We start from the raw sequence: 21,261 nt of genomic DNA on the forward strand, positions 1-21,261 counted from the left end.
CAGAGTGGGGCTGTCGCTGCCGGATCACGTGGTGAGGCATACACCAGCAGCGCAGCCCTTCCTGGACCTAGTACCAGCACTGCCGTACAACATGGTGAAGTAGCGAGCACCAGAAGGGCAGTTGAAGCTGGTACGGTGGCACGTGCAGTAGTTACCCCGTCGCAGCCACCGCGCAGACAGGCCCGTAGACCCCCTAGAGTCCCTGAGGTGCTGGCAAACCCTGATTGGCAGTCACCAACTTCAGCCGCACCTGTAGTTCCCCCTTTCACCGCCCAGTCTGGAGTTCGGGTTGAGACGGCTCAAATCGGTTCGGCCCTGGGATTTTTTGAGCTGTTCTTGACTGCGGAGCTCTTGGACTTAGTCGTGGCAGAGACCAACCAGTATGCCACACAATTTATAACCGCAAACCCGGAAAGCTATTATGCCCAGCCTTTCCGGTGGAAACCAGTCCAAGTTTCCGAACTTAAAATTTTTCTGGGCCTTCTCCTCAACATGGGCCTGACAAAAAAACATGAATTGCGGTCATATTGGTCCACGAACCCAATTCATCACATGCCCATGTTCTCTGCTGCTATGTCCAGGACACGATTTGAGACCATCCTGCGTTTCTGCATTTTAGCGACAACACCACCTCCCGTCCCAGAGGCCACCCAGCTTTTGACCGGCTCCACAAAATTCGGCCCCTCATAGACCATTTCAACCAGAAATTTGCAGATTTGTATACCCCTGAGCAAAACATCTGCGTAGACGAGTCCCTAATACATTTTACCGGGCGCCTTGGCTTCAAACAATACATCCCAAGCAAGCGTGCCTGGTATGGGGTCAAATTGTATAAGCTCTGTGAAAGGGCCACAGGCTATACCCACAAATTTCGGATCTATGAGGGAAAAGATCAGACCCTGGAGCCGGTCGGTTGCCCTGACTACCTGGGGAGCAGTGGGAAGACAGTCTGGGACTTGGTGTCACCCTTATTCGGCAAGGGGTACCATCTTTATGTGGACAATTTTTACACAAGTGTGGCCCTCTTCAGGCATTTGTTTCTAGAACGGATTTGCGCCTGTGGCACCGCGCGAACTAGTCGCGTGGGCTTCCCCCAACGGCTTGTAACCACCCGTCTTGCAAGGGGGGAGAGGGCTGCCTTGTGTAACGAAGAACTGCTCGCGGTGAAATGGAGAGACAAGCGTGACGTTTACATGCTCTCCTCCATTCACGCAGACACGACAATCCAAATTGAAAGGGCAACCCGTGTCATTGAAAAGCCCCTCTCAGTCCACGATTATAATGCGCTCATGGGAGGGGTGGACTTCAATGACCAGATGTTGGCTCCCTATTTAGTTTCCCGCAGAACCAGACGCTGGTATAAGAAGGTGTCTGTATATTTAATTCAATTGGCGCTGTACAATAGTTTTGTTCTCTACAGTAAGGCTGGGAGAACAGGATCCTTCCTAAAATTCCAGGAAGAGATCATCGCGAACCTCCTTTACCCAGGAGGTTCCGTGGCCCCATCCACCAGTGTAGTTAGCCGTCTACACGAGCGACATTTCCCCAGTGTCGTTGCTGGTACCTCAACCCAACCGCCACCCCGAAAAAAATGTCGTGTCTGTAGCAGGAGTGGAATAAGGCGTGACACCCGCTATTTCTGTCCTGACTGCCCTGACCACCCTGCCCTATGCTTAGGTGAGTGTTTCCGGAAGTACCACACACAGGTACACCTAGCATAGGGATTGCATCTCACAGGACAGGCACACAGGGCTATTAGGGCCCTTTTACTCACAGCTGCTGCAAACCTCTCCTTTCACCTGGGATAAAGTGCATAACGTACTTCGCCACATCTTTGGGCGATTTGCGCTTTGCACATTGTCCCATGGGGAAGGAGAGGTTTGTTCTATAAAGGTAAAAAAAACTAAACAAAAAAAAATTACCGGTAAGTAAAAAAGTTTAAAAAGTTTAAAAAAAGTTAATATGTTCTGTTCTAAAGTTAATAAAGTTATTGCTTTGCGGCCTGGTTTTTTCTTTTTTGCTTTGTTTTTTTTACCTTCCAGGTGGACCAACCGATCGACTAGCTGCAGCACTGATGTGCATTCGGACAGAAGCATTGCGCTGCTGTCAGATTACACGCAAGTCGGTGTATGCGGCGCTGCAAGACGAGATTTCTCCTCTGCAGTAAAAGATATGTTTGCCGAGGCATATGAGCTGAGGAGGTGGCGGTGTTCATATACTTTGGCAAACACTTTGTATATATAAAAAAAAAAATCCCGGCAATGATTTATTCATCCACATCGATTGATGTGAATGGAGAAATCGGGTTTGCCAGGGCATACGAGCGGAAGTGGGTATGGATGTTGGGCGGAGCTCCTATGTCCTGGCAGACGCCTTTCCCCTCCTTTTTCTTTTTTTGGCAGAGATTTTTTCATCCACATTGATCGATGCGAATGAAGAAATCTGTGCCGTTCATTTTTTTCTTTCAGCCCAGAGGCTGAACGGAAAAAAAAAATCTCATTACCTGTATGCTCAATATAAGGAGAATAGCAGAAACTCCTAATGCTGGGCATACATGTAATGATTGCGGAGACCCTCAAATGCCAGGGCAGTACAAACACCCCACAAATGACCCCATTTTGGAAAGAAGACACCCCAAGGTATTCGCTGAGGGGCATATTGAGTCCATGAAAGATTGAAATTTTTGTCCCAAGTTAGCGGAAAGGGAGACTTTGTGAGAACAAAATCAAAAAAATCAATTTCCGCTAACTTGTGCCAAAATTTTTTTTTTCTATGAACTCGCCATGCCCCTCATTGAATACCTTGGGGTGTCTTCTTTCCAAAATGGGGTCACATGTGGGGTATTTATACTGCCCTGGCATTTTAGGGGCCCCAAAGTGTGAGAAGAAGTCTGGTATCCAAATGTCTAAAAATGCCCTCCTAAAAGGAATTTGGGCACCTTTGCCCACCTAGGCTGCAAAAAAGTGTCACACATCTGGTATCTCTGTATTCAGGAGAAGTTGAGGAATGTGTTTTGGGGTGTCTTTTTACATATACCCATGCTGGGTGAGATAAATATCTTGGTCAAATGCCAACTTTGCATAAAAAAATGGGAAAAGTTGTCTTTTGCCAAGATATTTCTCTCACCCAGCATGGGTATATGTAAAATGACACCACAAAACACATTTCTAACCTTCTCCCGAGTACGGAGATACCAGATGTGTGACACTTTTTTGCAGCCTAGGTGGGCAAAGGGGCCCACATTCCAAAGAGCACCTTTCGGATTTCACAGGTCATTTACCTACTTACCACACATTAGGGCCCCTGGAAAATGCCAGGGCAGTATAACTACCCCACAAGTGACCCCATTTTGGAAAGAAGACACCCCAAGGTATTCCGTGAGGGGCATGGCAAGTTCCTAGAATTTTTTATTTTTTGTCACAAGTTAGTGGAAAATGATGATTTTTTTATTTTTTTATTTTTTACATACAAAGTCTCATATTCCACTAACTTGTGACAAAAAATAAAAACTTCCATGAACTCACTATGCCCATCAGCGAATACCTTGGGGTCTCTTCTTTCCAAAATGGGGTCACTTGTGGGGTAGTTATACTGCCCTGGCATTCTAGGGGCCCAAATGTGTGGTAAGGAGTTTGAAATCAAATTCAGTAAAAAATGACCTGTGAAATCCGAAAGGTGCTCTTTGGAATATGGGCCCCTTTGCCCACCTAGGCTGCAAAAAAGTGTCACACATCTGGTATCTCCGTACTCAGGAGAAGGTGGGGAATGTGTTTTGGGGTGTCATTTTACATATACCCATGCTGGGTGAGAGAAATATCTTGGCAAAAGACAACTTTTCCCATTTTTTTATACAAAGTTGGCATTTGACCAAGATATTTATCTCACCCAGCATGGGTATATGTAAAAAGACACCCCAAAACACATTCCTCAACTTCTCCTGAATACAGAGATACCAGATGTGTGACACTTTTTTGCAGCCTAGGTGGGCAAAGGGGCCCATATTCCAAAGAGCACCTTTCGGATTTCACAGGTCATTTTTTACTGAATTTGATTTCAAACTCCTTACCACACATTTGGGCCCCTAGAATGCCAGGGCAGTATAACTACCCCACAAGTGACCCCATTTTGGAAAGAAGAGACCCCAAGGTATTCGCTGATGGGCATAGTGAGTTCATGGAAGTTTTTATTTTTTGTCACAAGTTAGTGGAATATGAGACTTTGTATGAGAAAAAAAATAAATAAAAATCATCATTTTCCACTAACTTGTGACAAAAAATAAAAAATTCTAGGAACTCGCCATGCCCCTCACGGAATACCTTGGGGTGTCTTCTTTCCAAAATGGGGTCACTTGTGGGGTAGTTATACTGCCCTGGCATTCTAGGGGCCCAAATGTGTGGTAAGGAGTTTGAAATCAAATTCTGTAAAAAATGACCTGTGAAATCCGAAAGGTGCTCTTTGGAATATGGGCCCCTTTGCCCACCTAGGCTGCAAAAAAGTGTCACACATCTGGTATCTCCGTACTCAGGAGAAGGTGGGGAATGTGTTTTGAGTGCTTTGTATAAAAAAATGGGAAAAGTTGTCTTTTGCCAAGATATTTCTCTCACCCAGCATGGGTATATGTAAAATGACACCTCAAAACACATTCCCCACCTTCTCCTGAGTACGGAGATACCAGATGTGTGACACTTTTTTGCAGCCTAGATGGGCAAAGGGGCCCATATTCCAAAGAGCACCTTTCGGATTTCACAGGTCATTTTTTACAGAATTTGATTTCAAACTCCTTACTACACATTTGGGCCCCTAGAATGCCAGGGCAGTATAACTACCCCACAAGTGACCCCATTTTGGAAAGAACAGACCCCAAGGTATTTCGTGATGGGCATAGTGAGTTCATAGAACTTTTTATTTTTTGTCACAAGTTAGTGGAATATGAGACTTCGTAAGAAAAAAAAATAAAAAAAAAAAAATCATCATTTTCTGCTAACTTGTGACAAAAAATAAAAAGTTCTATGAACTCACTATGCCCATCAGCGAATACCTTAGGGTGTGTACTTTCAGAAATGGGGTCATTTGTGGGGTGTTTGTACTGTCTGGGCATTGTAGAACCTCAGGAAACATGACAGGTGCTCAGAAAGTCAGAGCTGCTTCAAAAAGCGGAAATTCACATTTTTGTACCATAGTTTGTAAACGCTATAACTTTTACCCAAACCATTTTTTTTTTTTACCCAAACATTTTTTTTTTATCAAAGACATGTAGAACAATAAATTTAGAGCAAAATTTATATATGGATGTCGTTTTTTTTGCAAAATTTTACAACTGAAAGTGAAAAATGTCATTTTTTTGCAAAAAAATCGTTAAATTTCGATTAATAACAAAAAAAGGAAAAATGTCAGCAGCAATGAAATACCACCAAATGAAAGCTCTATTAGTGAGAAGAAAAGGAGGTAAAATTCATTTGGGTGGTAAGTTGCATGACCGAGCAATAAACGGTGAAAGTAGTGTAGGTCAGAAGTGTAAAAAGTGGCCTGGTCTTTCAGGGTGTTTAAGCACTGGGGGCTGAGGTGGTTAATAACACTTTCACTTTGCCTTACGCTGATCACTAAACTAGCTGCATGCGCCTTACTGAACTAACTACCGCTAGTAACCACACGTTACACAGTAGGTATAATACAAATAATACACAATGTTTATTAACACCTACAGTGCACAACGCATGCAAAGCACTAACAATACAGCACTAACAATACAGCACTAAATATACAGTACTAAACTACACTACACAATCCCAAGTTCCACCCACAAACTAACTATTACACACACACACACAATAACAGCCCAACCCACCTGGCTCTAAGCAATCCCTATGACCGAAGGGTTAACGGTGGCGCTGCAAGGGTATATGCAGGCCACATATACAGGGTTATAGGGGCTAATACAGGTTAGGGTACAGCAGGGGTGAATAGGGAGCAGGGATGCTCCTACAGGGTTAAGGGCAGGTAGGAATGCACGGGTTAGAGGGAAGGGGTTAATGCTGTGTTCAGCAGCCGGGGTCTGGCAATGCATGGGTTAACCCAGGAAAGGGTTAGCATCGGGACAGGGCAGGGGATTGGTGGTTCAGGGGTAATGTTGTGGGTAGAGATAGGGGAGAGATAGGACAAGTAGGGGTTCGTTGGTGGGACAGGGTAGGTAAGGGTTAATCGTTGATGGGATAGTGGGGTGATACTCAGCCCTCCAGGGGTATGCCAAGGATGCTTGTATTCCAGGGGTGGTTATTTTGTGGGGGCGGCTCGGCTCTTCTTTTCTCAGTGCAGGGGCTGCTGGATATTTATATATATAGGAATATAGCACTCTATATATATTTATATAAAGCCCTAACTACCAGTTCTTTTTTAACCCCCAAAAAATTCAAAATTGCCAAAAAAATCAGCACAAATAATCCGCAGGTGCTGATCAGGCAGGTACGCACTGAAAAGCACTTGGCGGTCACAGCTCGCACACAGAAAAAGTGATGCAGAGCTGGAAAATGATTTAAAAAAAGGGGGATAGAAAGGGACAGGGACGGAGGGATCTAAAACAGCTGCAAATGGAAAAAAAAAATCTGTGCAGCTGTTCTTCTTCTTTCTTCTTTTCAGCAGCAAAGGGGTTAAATTCGCAGTAGTGGTACACCACAAGTCCCAGCAAGCCACAGCAGCACAGAAAGGCACAGAGCCTCTCTGCAAGCAGTCACCAGCTAGAATGGCTGTTTGCAGGGAAGTTCTGCCTCTTCCTGTGCAGCTAATAGCGCTGCCATTGGCTGGAGCATTGTTCCAGCCAATCGCAGCGCTGATAGGGGACCCACATCACTGGTGTCCCCTGCCTCACCTCGGATGTGACCGGTCCTGACCAGTTCAGCACGGTCCACCGTCCTCCCGACCCTCCCCGTAGCTGCTGACAGCTTCCTGCGCTGCAATGTGACCGACACATTGATCGGCCAATCGCAGTACTTTGAGCTGCAGGGGGGTGGATCGGCACCATGCTGCTCTTTCTCGGCATGGCTGCCTTCTAAGAGCCGCCACGGTGCCGCGATTCCACCCCGATCTTTCCCCAGAGCCCCGCAGACCTCATGAAGTACATGTACGTCATGGGTCTTTAAGGGGTTAATGACTTCATTGATTGCAAGCCAAGGCATGTAAGTGTGCGTATTTCTGCGCTTAGCAGAATAAATTGAGACGTTTTGAATCATTTTTTTTTTATTTGCATATCATTAACATATCTATCGATCCTGTGATTTCCATAATTCCACAATGTTTTCTTCTTGGTGTTTCAGTTTCATTGTTAGGGTGTGTATGTTAACATTATTTGGTGTGTATCATTGCTCAGTCTTCTGCTCATAGTCCTATGAAATTGACAACTACTGTAGTGCAGTTTACCAGAATTGTTGAGTAAGTGGATGTCACATAAAAAGCATTTCACCAAAACCACTTGTTTACTTCTTCATGACCAAGGGTGACTAGAGCAACATTTCACCTTTTGGAATGCAGCAAAGGTTAATTTTTGGTCCGAAGAGCTGCGTCTTTGTGGAGCTGCGTCTGTTTGGCAAGGTGTGTTGTAGCGCACAATACCATCAAACTTACTATGTGAATTAACGGGCTGCCTGCACAGGACCAGTCCATTCACACATTAATTCACATGGTGTGGTTGGAAAGGATGATCTTTTTTTATTTTTTCTCCTGGATTGTATACAGTATGTTTAGCTTGTTGAGTCTTTATCAATATATTTCATTTTATTAGTTCTTTTAGTAGGCTTTATGTGAATGTACTTTATTAATAATCAAACTGCATTTGATACTTTATTTTAATGTGTATTTTGACTATTCTGTATTTGTCATGGTTCTAAAGATTTGTCATTCTCTTATTAAGAAGAATTTAATTTTTTTTGTTATTCTAGGACATTTTTATTGATATTTGGGAAAAAAATAAGCCAGACATTGAAAAGCCTCCCTATTATTTTGCCATGACTGGGAACACTTACGAAGTCCTTTGGCATTACTTTAATAGTTTGCTACAAAAGGTGAATACATTCCTTAATTGCTGATATATATATATTTTTTGTAAGAGCATGTAGAACATTGCAGGGACATTTTTCACATTTTATTAAATATAAAACCTGAATTATAAAATCATATTATACCCAATATAATTTTATCTCCCTAATTATTTTGGTAATCCATGCTTAACCGTATTCCTATCTACTGACCCTGTTCTTGTGATATATCTTGGACTAGAACTTGCTTCACTCATCACAGGCCAACGCAGATACTTACAATTTCTGTTATATGGTATATTGCCATAAAGAATCATACATCAACATAACTTGCTCTATCTACAGAGGTTTACAATGCACTTTAAAACATATATGTTTGGTGGAATATTCAAATTTGTGAATTGTACTACACATGCCATAACATGCTTAACTTGTTTTATGATCGTTTTCAGATACTCCTCAATGGAACTGTTTTTGCTCGAATGTCTCCAGGGCAAAAATCCAGCCTTGTGGAGGAATTCCAGAAATTAGGGTAAGTTTATTCTTAGGTTGTTTTGAAAAAACAAAAAAACAAAAAAACAAAAACATATTGCCTCTGTTAAAAATGTTTGTGTGTTTTGAAATGGCATCAGGATGTTGGTACAGATTCTATAAAATGCCTTACACGCAAGTTCTATAAATGTCTGACAGCTCTGGACGTAACCCCTAAAGTTCTCAGTGGACATTGAGACTTTAAACTGAAATTGGGTTATCTTACAAAAAGGTGAAAAAGGTACCCATTTGGTATACAGAACATATCTAAAATAATGCTGACATAGCAGTGTTGAGGTTGCCAGATATATGACGCTTATTGGGAATTTATATGTTCTCTGCTTTGCAAATGTAGTGGAAAGAAGTTTATGACTGTGCGCTAGACACATGGGTTCTAGGTTGTTTATGAAAGCCTGAAACATAGGAGAGGGTCTGATATCTTAGACTGGAGATTTGTGGCAGATGTCCTGAAGTTGAGAATGGGAGGAAAAGTGGAGAATAGGGTATCACTGTTAGGGACGGATTGTTGGGGTATTTTTTTTCAGAGTAAACTTTAGAGTGGGTTGTCACAATAGTCAGGGAGAGTACAATGAGGTTGGGAAGATCGGATAAGAAAGATGTTTTTGTGTTTGAGGCAGCAAGAGGCGGTAAAGGGCTTGAATGTGTGGTCAAAGGGAGCAGAACCAGAATGTTGGTGAACAGAATTGTTTATTGCAGCTGTTAATTTACGTTATTACTTTATTCTATACAAATTATTTAAGAATATCAATCTATACTGGATATAGAAAATGGAGAAAGTTGTGTAAATAAAATGCTTTAAGCCAGTTAAAAAGAACATCTGGTGAACAACAATTACTGTATATCAAGATGCAAGTCCACAGCGAATACTAAACCACTTGACCTGTTTAAATCAAGGAGTTACTCCTGTGTTTTATTTCTTTATTGGTGGAATGCAAAGAGGTTAAGATGGTTTAGATTGTGACTGAGAATTACTTTAGTTATTTTTATTTTGTTTCTAGATATTACGTTGGTATGTGTGGTGATGGTGCAAATGACTGCGGTGTAAGTATTTTACCTTCCTTGTTTCCTTTTGTTAAATGCTTCTGCACAATTTCAAATCATAATTGTGATCTTAATACATCATTCATTTCAGGCCCTAAAAATGGCTCATGTTGGAATTTCTTTGTCTGAACAAGAAGCTTCAGTGGCGTCACCATTTACATCACACACACCAAATATTGAATGCGTTCCACAACTATTAAAGTGAGTAGTTCTAAGACACTTGTTTCCATGCTATTTAACCTATGTTAAAGATATTACCATAGTACAATGTACAAATAACTTGCCATAATATTAAGGCCCTACAGAGCCCAAATAATGCTGCCTCCATAGACCAAATAACACCACAGTTCTCTATACCACAATGCATTGCCTAAGTAATACCACCAGAAATATACCATCATGTAGTGATGAAATGATACCTGCCATACTTTGCCCAAAGAATGTAATCCTATACTGTATGTGCTTACTTTTCTGTCAATAAATGTGTGCAGAGAAGGATGCAATTCTTCGGAAAAGTTTCAGTAAAGCCTCATGCACACGTCTGTGGAACACGGACCGTGAGATACCGGCCTGGATTCCTGCTGAGTGCAGGAGCACACAGCGTCATTGGTTGCTATGGCGGCATGTGCTTTGTGCCACCGCTGCTGTACAGTAATACACTTGTATAGACCATACCAGTGTATTACTGTACAGCAGCGGCAGCACGAAGTGCACAACTTCATAGCAACCAATGATGCAGTGCGCTCCTGCACTCAGCAGGAATCCAGGTCGGTATCTCACGGTCCGTGTTCCACGGACGCGTGCACGACAAGCGTATTGTCGAATCGTTCCCCTATGTCCCCCCTATTCCCAACCAAATAAAGACGCAACACCACAGGTGGATTTTATTCGCCACAGCAGCCATTTGTTAAATAACAAACATACAATAAATAATATAAATAACCAATCCCAAAAGGCCTTCCCACCTGAAGGCCCGCCCAAGGAAAACCTAAAACATGGGGAGGGTCCCTTAAAATGTAAAATGGCCCCTCTTCCCGCTCCTCCCACCCCATTTAAAACCTTACCCCCTCCCCAAATGAAACGCCCAAACTTAACCTCCCAATTAATCCCTTAACTCCCTAACAGCTCCACTCCCTTCAAGCCTCTGTCATGCCAGGCCTCCCCCCAGGCTTGCAGCCCTAGGTCCGGCCTGTACTTGAGGCTTAATGCAGTGATTCAGTGGATCACTGCTAAAGTCAAATTTATTTGCAAAAAGTTAATCGTGATTTGTACACTTATCTCTCTATGCACTATGTATTCCAAATAGTTGTGTATGGAAATAACAGTTAACACTGGCAGTCTTGGTTAGTGTGCCATGGAGACCAGGTGCTTCCAGCCTCCTTGGATAGTTAGAGAGTCTTAGCTGAGCAAAGCTAGAAGCAACACCTACATGTATGAGCTTCTGCCATGTAGGCTCCAAGAGAAGCCTCGTCCAGGAAACACCATTCCTGAGACTGAAAAGCTGCCAGAGAACAACTTAACTGAGAGCCTACCACTGAGGGAAAGAGAACAGATATTTATGGGTAAATGCTTCGGCACGAAACACATTTTGCAGAAGGAGTAAAGGAGAACGGAATTGCACATAGGTGGCTATTTGGAAACATTGCTAAGTGTTTAGCGAGAGACTTGGGACTACTACTACCATCATTGCTACTACCTAAGCACAACTATTGGTTGAATCCTACACTATAAGATACCTCAGAATTGTGCATTTCGCTGCTGTATGAACTACTTCTTCCATTATCTATTCAGTGAAGAGAGACTTTATTTATTGCAACCAAATGGGCATGATCATTCACTTAAAGGGGTTGGCCACCATAAGTATAAAAAACTATAAAGTGCCCCAGGCAATAACTAAAGCCAAGAGATATTTGTATCATGACAGATATACTGTGTATGTATCATTTTTCAACTGCATTCAGCATAGCATGCTCACATTGATGAGAGGCTGTGTGGGCAGAGCAGCTGCAAAGTGAAAATAAAAATCCCAGCATGCATCTTCAGAGGTGCAGTCACATGACATCTCTGCCTACTTGTGATGCCATAGTGACAACAGCACCTCAGGTGTGATCTCATCAGTCCTTCAGTCAAATAACTACCGGTACATAGAGAAATCAACATAATGATAGCAATCCCATTCCCAACATTGAATAAAAGGTTACTGCTTTTCCTACAATGTGATATATACAATACATACATGTGGATATGTATATATGTGTACAGGGTATGTGTGTGCAGATATATATAATATGTGTGTGTGAAGATGGAGAGATATCTATCATTTACTCTATTTACATCTCTATATCTATATCTACTGTGGCAATGTGTACGGTAAAGTGGTGGATGGTGTGTATATCTCACCCCGATACCTCAGCTGGATGCGATAACTGAAATCCAGAAAGCTGCAGTGGTTTCAGCAAAGTGTAGTTTGCTGAGACAGGTGTTGTATAGATTCTCTTCGGGGTTTTTGCTGTTTTAACACGTTCGCTACCAGTGCTGTACATGTACGGTGCTGGAGCGATAGGCAAACGGCAGAGACCTGCCGCTAATTACCGTGACCGGCAATAATGTCTATCGCTGTAATTAAAGGCTTTAGATGCCAAGATCAAGTGAGATCACAGATTCTAATGGTAAAAAAAAAACTGCGGCCAATGGGGCTGTCGTTAGTCGCTTTTAATGCTGTGAGTCTCGCTGACGAGGCCCACAGCATTCATGCTGCAATTATTATTTTGGCCACCAGATGGCAGGCCAATTATAAGTAATTAGCAATTCACAGTAATGAAGTCATTTTAAAAATACATGATGTTTTAAAATTAAAAATGAATAAACAGATTTATTTATAGGCTTATATATGAGCTTCAAAATCATAAAAAAAATGTAAAAAAATATACAAAATTAAAAAGATATAAAAGTTTAAATCGCCTCCCTTTTCGTATAATAAAAAAATAAATACCTAAATAACAAAAAATATAAAAATCATGGGTATCACCGCGACCAAAAACACCCATACTACTCAAATCTAAAAATATTTTTTCAATACGGCGAATGGCGTAACGGAAAAAAGAGTCAAAATGGCCAATTTGCCATTTTTTCATTGCTTCTCTTACCCAAAGAATCTAATAAAGTGTGATTAAAAAGTCACACACACACCAAAATGGTATCAATAAAAAGTACAGATTGTCCCTTAATAAATGAGCCCCTATACAGCTCAGTATACATAACTATAAAAAAAAGTTATGGGGTCATAATATAGTGATTTAAAAAAAAAAAAACATTTTTTCAAACTTTAACCTCTTCAGGACACAGGGCGTACCAGTACACCCTGATGTCCTGGTACTTAAGGACACAGGGCGTACGGGTACGTCCTGTGTATTTCCGATCACCGCCGCCCGGCGGGCGGTGATCGGAACCCGGTGCCTGCTCAAATCGTTGGCTAAATCGTTGGCTAAATGCGTGACCCCCCCATGTCAGCGATCGCGGCAAACCGCAGGTCAATTCAGACCTGTGGTTTGCGGCTTTACCTGCGGTTTGCGGCCACGATCGGCGGTGCCATCGGGTACCCATGCGGCTGTAGGGGGGACCCGATGGCATGGAAGGCAGCGCAATGCCTAAGGAAGGAATCGCGCTGCCTTCCGGTGACAAGCCTGTGAGATCCAGCACCCTTGATCTCACAGGCCGGAAGCTGTATGAGTAATACACACAGTATTACTCATACAGCCAATACAGTATTGGCTGTATTACTCATACAGCCAATACAGAAGTATTGGAATGCATTGTAAAGGATTAGACCCCCAAAAGTTCAAGTCCCAAAGTGGGACAAAAAATAAAGTGAAAATAAAAGTTGAAAAAATAAAGTTTTCCCCCCAAAAAATTAAAAGTTTCAAGTAAAAATAAACAAAAACTTAATTTTCCCCAAAAAAAGTTAAAAAAAATTGGTAAAAAATAGGGGGGAAGTATACATATTAGGTATCGCCGCATCCGTATCGACCAGATCTATAAACATATCACATGACCTAACCCCTCAGAAAAAAATAAAAAATAAAAACTGTGCTAAATAAACCATTTTTTTGTCACCTTACATCACAAAAAGTACAACAGCAAGCGATCAAAAAGGCGTTTGCCCACCAAAATAGTACCAATCTAACCTCATCCCACAAAAAATGAGCCCCTACCTGAGACAATCGCCCAAAAAATAAAAAAAACTATGGCTCAGAATATGGAGACACTAAAACATCATTTTTTTTGTATTAAAAAAGCTGTTATTTTGTAAAACTTACATAAATAAAAAAAAGTATACATATTAGGTATCGCCGCGTCTGTATCGACCGGCTCTATAAAAATATCACATGACCTAACCCCTCAGATGAACACCGTAAAAAAAAAAACAAAAAAAAACTGTGCTAAATAAACCATTTTTTGTCACCTTACATCACAAAAAGTGTAATAGCAAGCGATCAAAAAGTCACACGCACCCCAAAATAGTGCCAATAAAACTGTCATCTCATCCCACAAAAATCATACCCTACCCAAGGTAATCACCGAAAAACTGAAAAAATTATGGCTCTCAGACTATGGAAACACTAAAACATGATTATTTTTTTTGTTTAAAAAAAGAAATCATTGTGTAAAACTTACATAAATAAAAAAAAAGTATACATATTAGGTATCGCCGCATCCGTGACAACCTGGTCTATAAAAATATCACATTATCTAACCTGTCAGATGAATGTTGTAAATAACAAAAAATAAAAACTGTGCCAAAACAGCTATTTCTTGTTACCCTGCCTCACAAAAAGTGTAATATAGAGCAACCAAAAATCATATGTACCCTAAACTAGTACCAACAATACTGTCACCCTATCCCCTAGTTTCTAAAATGGGGTCACTTTTTTGGAGTTTCTACTCTAGGGGTGCATCAGGGGGGCTTCAAATGGGACATGGTGTAAAAAAAAACTGTCCAGCAAAATCTGCCTTCCAAAAACCATATGGCATTCCTTTCCTTCTGCGCCCTGCCGTGTGCCCGTACAGCAGTTTACAGAAACACCCCATATGTGGTCGTAAAGTACAGAATCAGGGCCATAAATATTGAGTTTTGTTTGGCTGTTAACCCTTGCTTTGTTACTGGGAAAAATGGATTAAAATGGAAATTTTGCCAAAAAATGTAAATTCTGAAATTTCATCTCCATTTGCCAATAACTCTTGTGGAACACCTAAAGGGTTAACAACGTTTGTAAAATCAGTTTTGAATACCTTGAGGGGTGTAGTTTATAGAATGTTTTTTTTTTTTTTGGCTGGTTTCTATTATGTAAGCCTCGCAAAGTGACTTCAGACCTGAACTGGTCCCTAAAAATTTGGTTTTTGAAAATTTCAGAAAAATTTCAAGATTTGCTTCTGAACTTCTAAGCCTTGTAACATCCCCAAAAAATAAAATATCATTCCCAAAATGATCCAAACATGAAGTAGACATATGGGGAATGTAAAGTAATAACTATTTTTGGAGGTATTACTATGTATTATAGAAGTAGAGAAATTTAAACTTGGAAATTTGCAATTTTTTACAAATCTTTGGTAAATTTGGTATTTTTTTATAAATAAAAATGATTTTTTTTTACTTCATTTTACCAGTGTAATGAATTACAATATGTGACGAAAAAACTATCTCAGAATGGCCTGGATAAGTCAAAGCGTTTTAAAGTTATCAGCACTAAAAGTGACACTGGTCAGATTTGCAAAAAATGGCCTCCTGGTCCTTAAGGTGAAATAAGGCTGTGTCCTGAAGGGGTTAAAAAAACCTATACATCTGGGCTATTATTGTAATCATATTGACCCAGATAATCAAGGTCATGGGGCAGTTTTGCCTCATACGAAACGCTGTGGGAACAAAACCCGTAAAGCGGTAGAGGAATTGCGTTTTTTTTCCAAATCCACCCCATTTGGAATTTTTTTGCAACTTCCCACTACACTGTATGTCATCATTAATGGTGACATTAGAAAGTATAACTTGTCCCGCAAACAGTAAGCCCTCATACAGCTATGTGAACGGAAATATAAAAAATTTATGGTTCAAGGAAGATGGGGAAGAAAAAGGAAAAACGAAAAAAAAAACTCCGGTAGTGAATGGGTTAAAGAGCAGGACTAATGTCTGTGATTGACCATAATGCCGATCGCAGACATTAGAGGGGTTTTCCAGGAATTAAGAAAATGAAAATACCTAAATATTACTTTATTATAAATATATTCCCAAATAGCTTTCATTAGTTATATTGGCTAATTTTGTCTGGGGAGAAATCATTAGGAGTAGAGATGAGCGAATTTCATATTTTGAAAATCTTTTGTGCTTCGTTTTGTGGTAAAAGCAGAATTGCGCTATCGATTCCGTTACCACGGACCATAACGCAATTCTATGACGTAATGTCCTCTCCTGCATAACGGAAATAGGACAGATCCGTTATGCAAGCCATAGACTTCTATTATGACAGAATGAAAAACGGAATGCCTCTAAAAGCATTCCGTTATACATTCCGTCATAGAATTGCGTTATTGTCCGTGGTAACGGAATCCTTAACGCAATTCTGCTTTTACCATCAAACGAAGCGCAAACTAATTTCATAACATGAATTTCGCTCATCTCTAATTAAAAGAAATAAAATGGCCGCTGTCCTATTAGTACACACAAAACCTGTCCTAATCACACAGGAGGACAAGTTACTTCACAAAACTTTGCTAAAGAGCTGCCCCAGCCTCTGCTCTGATCTGCTTGTCAGGACTATGATCCTGAAGACCGATGATAAGATCTTCAGATGAATCTCTGTAGGAATGGAGTTCACAAGGAGACATGAATTACAGAGACTAGGGTGGGGATGTGGATAATGAGCAGCAGCACTTGTATGCAGTTTCCATTACCACAACCTGTCCTGTCAATCATCTCTGTACTTCATGTCTCCTCATGAACTCCATTCCTACAGAGATTCAGCTGAAGATCTTATCTGTATTCAAGATCATAATTCCTGACAAGCAGAGCAGATAGGAGGATGAGGCAGCTCTTTACCTCTGAAGTAACTTATCCTGCTGTGTGATTAGGACTGGTTTTGTGTGTATTAATAGGGGTGATGTTTCGGGACACATGCTGGTGTAAGGCGGGCACTGCACACCTTGAAAGATAGTGGCAGTTGGTGACTGAGTAATGAGGGACTGCCACCGCCATCGGGCTGCAGAAAGCCTCTGTATCCACAAGCCTAAATGGCAACATTTCTTGGGCCAGCAATTTGAAAAGGTGCACATTTAGTGCTATGGCCTGTGGGTGGGTGACTGGGTATTTGCGCTTTCATTCAAAGGCCTGGGGTATGGACATCTGTACACTGCGCTGGGACACAGAAGTGGATGTGCTAGATGATGGCGCTTGCGAAGGTCCAGGTGCAGGGTGGGAGGCATCCGGGCCTGTGTTTTGGACAGGGGATTGGCCAGCACATAACACAGGGGAAGAGGAGGCAGTGGTGTGACCCGCAGACACTGATTGTGGACCCAGGCGTTCGGCCCACCTATTAGGGTGCTTTGATTCCATGTGGCAGATCATGCTGGTGGTGGTGAGGTTGCTAGTGTTCACGCCCCTGCTCATTTTGGTACGGCACAGGTTGAAAATGACAATTCTTTGATCGTCTATACTTTCCTCAAAAAAGCGCCATATTGCTGAACACCTACCCCTTGGCAAGGGAGATTGCCACAAGGGGGTGCTCCGGGGAACAGTTGCGAGCCTGTTTGGTGTGGCCCGCCTTCTCCCTTTTGCCACCCCACTGCCTCTTCCAGCCTGTTGCGGTGCTTCGGATCCCTCCCCCTCTGTACTGCTGTCCTCGCTCGGCTTGCCACCTTCCCAGGTTGGGTCAGTGATTTCATCGTCCACCACCACATCTTCTTCCACTTCCTCACTCTGGTCATCCTCCTGACTTATTGACAACTGTGTCTCATCCTCATCATCAACCTCTTGAGACATTAATTGCGGCTGACTTATTGGAAACTGTGTCTCATCATCATCATCATCATCCACCTCGTGAAACACTATTTGCCTGTTCCCCACCATCATCTTTTTCTGACTGTGGATGCTCAAGAGTTTGGGAATCTGTGCAAAATATCTCCTCATGTCCCTCTTCAAGCGGGCTTGGCGAGAGGGCCAAATCAAGGAATGGCGATTGAAAAGAGCTCCTCGAAATATATACAAGTGTGGGATCACTTGTTTGCCAAGCAGGGGCGTCATTAGGTCAAAACATTCGGGGCTTGAGCCCCGGATGTTTTGACCAGTGCCCCGAATGTTATGCTGGCAGTAATTTCCACACAATCTCCTCTACAGCCTGGAGCCTGACTCCGCCCACTCATGTGACTGATCATGTGCTCCTGACATCATGAAAGGTCCTTTTCTATCATCTCCTGAGGTAGGACATGTGAATGGAGCATTTCTAGGTGCATGTTTTGGCTGTATTCTGCCCCCTGCCCTGTACTGTACCCCCTATACTGCACTGTGTGAGCCTCCTGCCCTGTACTATACCCCCTATGCTGTATTTTGCCCCCTGCCCTGTACTGTGCACCCCATGCTGTATTCTGTCCCCTGCCCTATGCTGCACTGTGTGTGCCTCCTGCCCTGTACTGTACCCCCTATAATGCACTGTGCCCCCTATGCTGCACTGTGTGCCCCCTGCCTTATACTGTACCCCCTATAATGCACTGTGCCCCCTATGCTGCACTGTGTGTGTGGCTCCTGACCTGTACTGTGCCCCCTATGCTGCACTGTGTGTGCTCCCTGCCTTATACTGTACCCCCTATAATGCACTGTGCCCCCTATGATGCACTGTGTGTGCCCCCTGCCCTGTATTGTGCCCGCTATGCTGTACTGTCCCCCCTGCCCTTTAGTGTGCCCCCTATGCTGTACTGTACCCCCTATACTATACTGTGCCCTGTACATTGCAGCCTCCCTTCTCTGTCTCTAGTGCTTGCCACTTGGCACTATCATGGCACACTAAGGCCGGTTTCACATCACGTTTTGCCATTCGTCTAATGCAGGATTAGGCAACCTACGGCACTCCAGCTGTTGTGAAACTACAACTCCCAGCATGCATTATTGCTCTGCTCTTCTCATAACTCCCATAGAAATTAATGGAACATGCTGGGAATTGTGGTTTCACAACAGCTGGAGTGCCGAAGGTTGCTGACCCCTGGTAATGTATACATAAAATGTATATGTTAACAGGTGACTCAGACTGACACCATCAAAAAAAATGATACGTTAATGTATAAGTTTTTTTTTTTTAACAGACTTTGCAGGATACAAAAGCGTAGTGTGCTGCGCTTTTGTATCCCATTTTCCAACGTAAACATCAAACGGATGGCAAAAATGTGATGTGAACTCTCCCTTACATATGCACATATAGGATGCCAGGATAGTCATGGAGGGGGGGGGCCCCATACAAAATTTTTCTGTGGGGCCCAGTCAGTTCTAGCTACGCCCCTGGCTGGCAGGGCCGACCGCTCTGACTCTCCTGCGCTGCGCAGCCCCGCCATCCTAATCCGTATCCTGCAGTATCTGAACTTTAAAACAGCGCTTATGATCTCATTGCTAACTTACACACTAATCTCCGGAAACATGCAGTGCGGGCGGCGCTCGCTCACTGACGCCATGCGCCTGCTCCTCCCACTAGGCGGCGCAGGCGCGTGACGTCAGTGAGTGAGCGCCGCCCGCACTGCCTGTTACTGGAGCTGAGTGTCTAAGTCAAGATAGTAATGAGATGAGCGCTGATTTATAGTTCAGTTACTGCAGGATACGGATTACTGAGGGGATGATCTGTGGGGTTGCCCAGACGGCTAGGCCCTTCACAGTAGTTATTAACCCCTTTCAGCAGTCCTCCATTCACTCAAGGGGGGACTGCTGAAAGGGGTTAATAACTACTGTGAAGGGAGGACTGCTGAAAAGGGTTAATAACTACTGTGAAGGGGGGGACTGCTGAAAGGCCCATGGGGGCGTGGCTTCATGGGGTGGGGGCGTGGCTTCACAGGGGCGTGATACAATGGGCTTGTGCCCCGGATGTTTTCAGACCCTAGCAACGCCCCTGTTGCCAAGACTCTACATAGTGGGAGGAAGGAGTATCAGGGTGAGGATTCTGTTGACCAGACTCTTGAATACTGAGACAAAACCAAAACAGGCCTCAATACAACAACAAATCAGGGTATGTATATTTACCAGAACATATACCATTGTTTTGGGCAACATTTATTAGGGAGTGTTATTATACACTTCCTAGAAGTGAACTTGATATAGGTATCTACCCGTACAGAGGGATATACACATGTATGTAGTAACAGGTAGGCCGTTTTGTGATATTCATGTTTTATAGTTTATATTTTTTGGATATGGTGACACTTGACATGTGGAAGATCTTTTTTGGGGTAGTAGCAACATAGGTCAGGTGATTCTGGCACCTTTATACATCTGTTGTTTCCTTTTATTATTACTATTATATTGTTATATATTGTGTATATGGATTTTTATGCAATAAAGTGGATATATTTTTGACTATGTTGGGTATGTCTTTGTTGTTTGTGAGTGAGCAACATTATAGGAATATCTTGGCTACTGAGACTGGACTTGGTGGAAGACAGGGTGGTGCTTAACCGACTGGAAGCATTATCTGCTGAAATCAAACTGACCACCTGGTCTCACTGGTATGACTTCGTGAGTGGTGTCCTGCGCAGCTCTGCAAACTGGGACATGAAGCTAGTTATCGTGGATAAGTGTGTTTCTTGTGCTCTGGCAGCAGGCACAGTTTCACCTTGCCCAGGGCCACGGCCTCTGCGTGCACCATCAGCATCACGGCCACTTCCCCGTCCCTTACTGCTCGCCTTGAGCATATTAAATGGTATATATGCTTGCAAGGTTTTGTAAGTGTATGCGCAAATAAATTAAACTGAATGTCAGATATTTAGGATGCACAAACGTTATACAGGAGATGTAGCGCAGGTAATGTCGTTGTCACCAGCTGCGAAAAAATGAAACTAAATGTCACTTATATTCAGGACGAGCAAATGTTATACAGGAGATGTAGCGCAGGTAATGTCGCTGTCAGCAGCGGCCAAACAATTGCGCTGAATGTCACAGATATTTAGGATGCGCAAATGTAACACAACAGATGTAGCAGAGGTAGAGTTAAAACGGTGTTCGGACAAGCATGCTCGCCCAACACTACTCAGGATAGATAATCAATATCTGATCAGCGGGTCCCGACACCCGGGACCCCCGCCGATCAGCTGCTTGATGAGGAGACAGCGCTCTGCAATTGTCACTTTCTGGTCTTTACACTACGCGTTGTCACTTCAATGGAGCTGGTACTTGGATTACACTGCACTTCAGAGACGTAATGAATGGAAAGTGGCGCACCTCTTCAAACACCTGATCGGTGGGGGTCCTGGATGTCGGACCACCGCCAATCAGATATTGATGATCTATCCAGAGGATAAGTAATCAATATATATGGCTGGACAACCCCTTTGAGACATATCAAACAGCTGAAAAAAGTAACTATTTATTCACTAGTGGTTCCTATAAAAACTACAACCTGTCTTGCAA

The 21,261-nt window shown here is 42.7% G+C and overlaps 1 protein-coding gene across 1 annotated transcript in view; it reads left to right on the forward strand.

Annotated features, from left to right (window-relative positions):
* The window catches only part of LOC120997961 (probable cation-transporting ATPase 13A4), a 196,187-nt gene that overhangs the window by 157,856 nt on the left and 17,070 nt on the right, over positions 1 to 21,261 (forward strand). Inside the window, exons 21-24 of the mRNA XM_040428343.1 lie at positions 7,929 to 8,051; positions 8,477 to 8,556; positions 9,575 to 9,617; positions 9,709 to 9,818. Of these exons, the coding sequence (XP_040284277.1) occupies positions 7,929 to 8,051; positions 8,477 to 8,556; positions 9,575 to 9,617; positions 9,709 to 9,818 (356 nt within the window). The remainder of the gene's footprint in view (positions 1 to 7,928; positions 8,052 to 8,476; positions 8,557 to 9,574; positions 9,618 to 9,708; positions 9,819 to 21,261) is intronic.

Source organism: Bufo bufo, chromosome 4, assembly GCF_905171765.1.
Source record: "Bufo bufo chromosome 4, aBufBuf1.1, whole genome shotgun sequence".
NCBI lineage: Eukaryota > Metazoa > Chordata > Amphibia > Anura > Bufonidae > Bufo > Bufo bufo.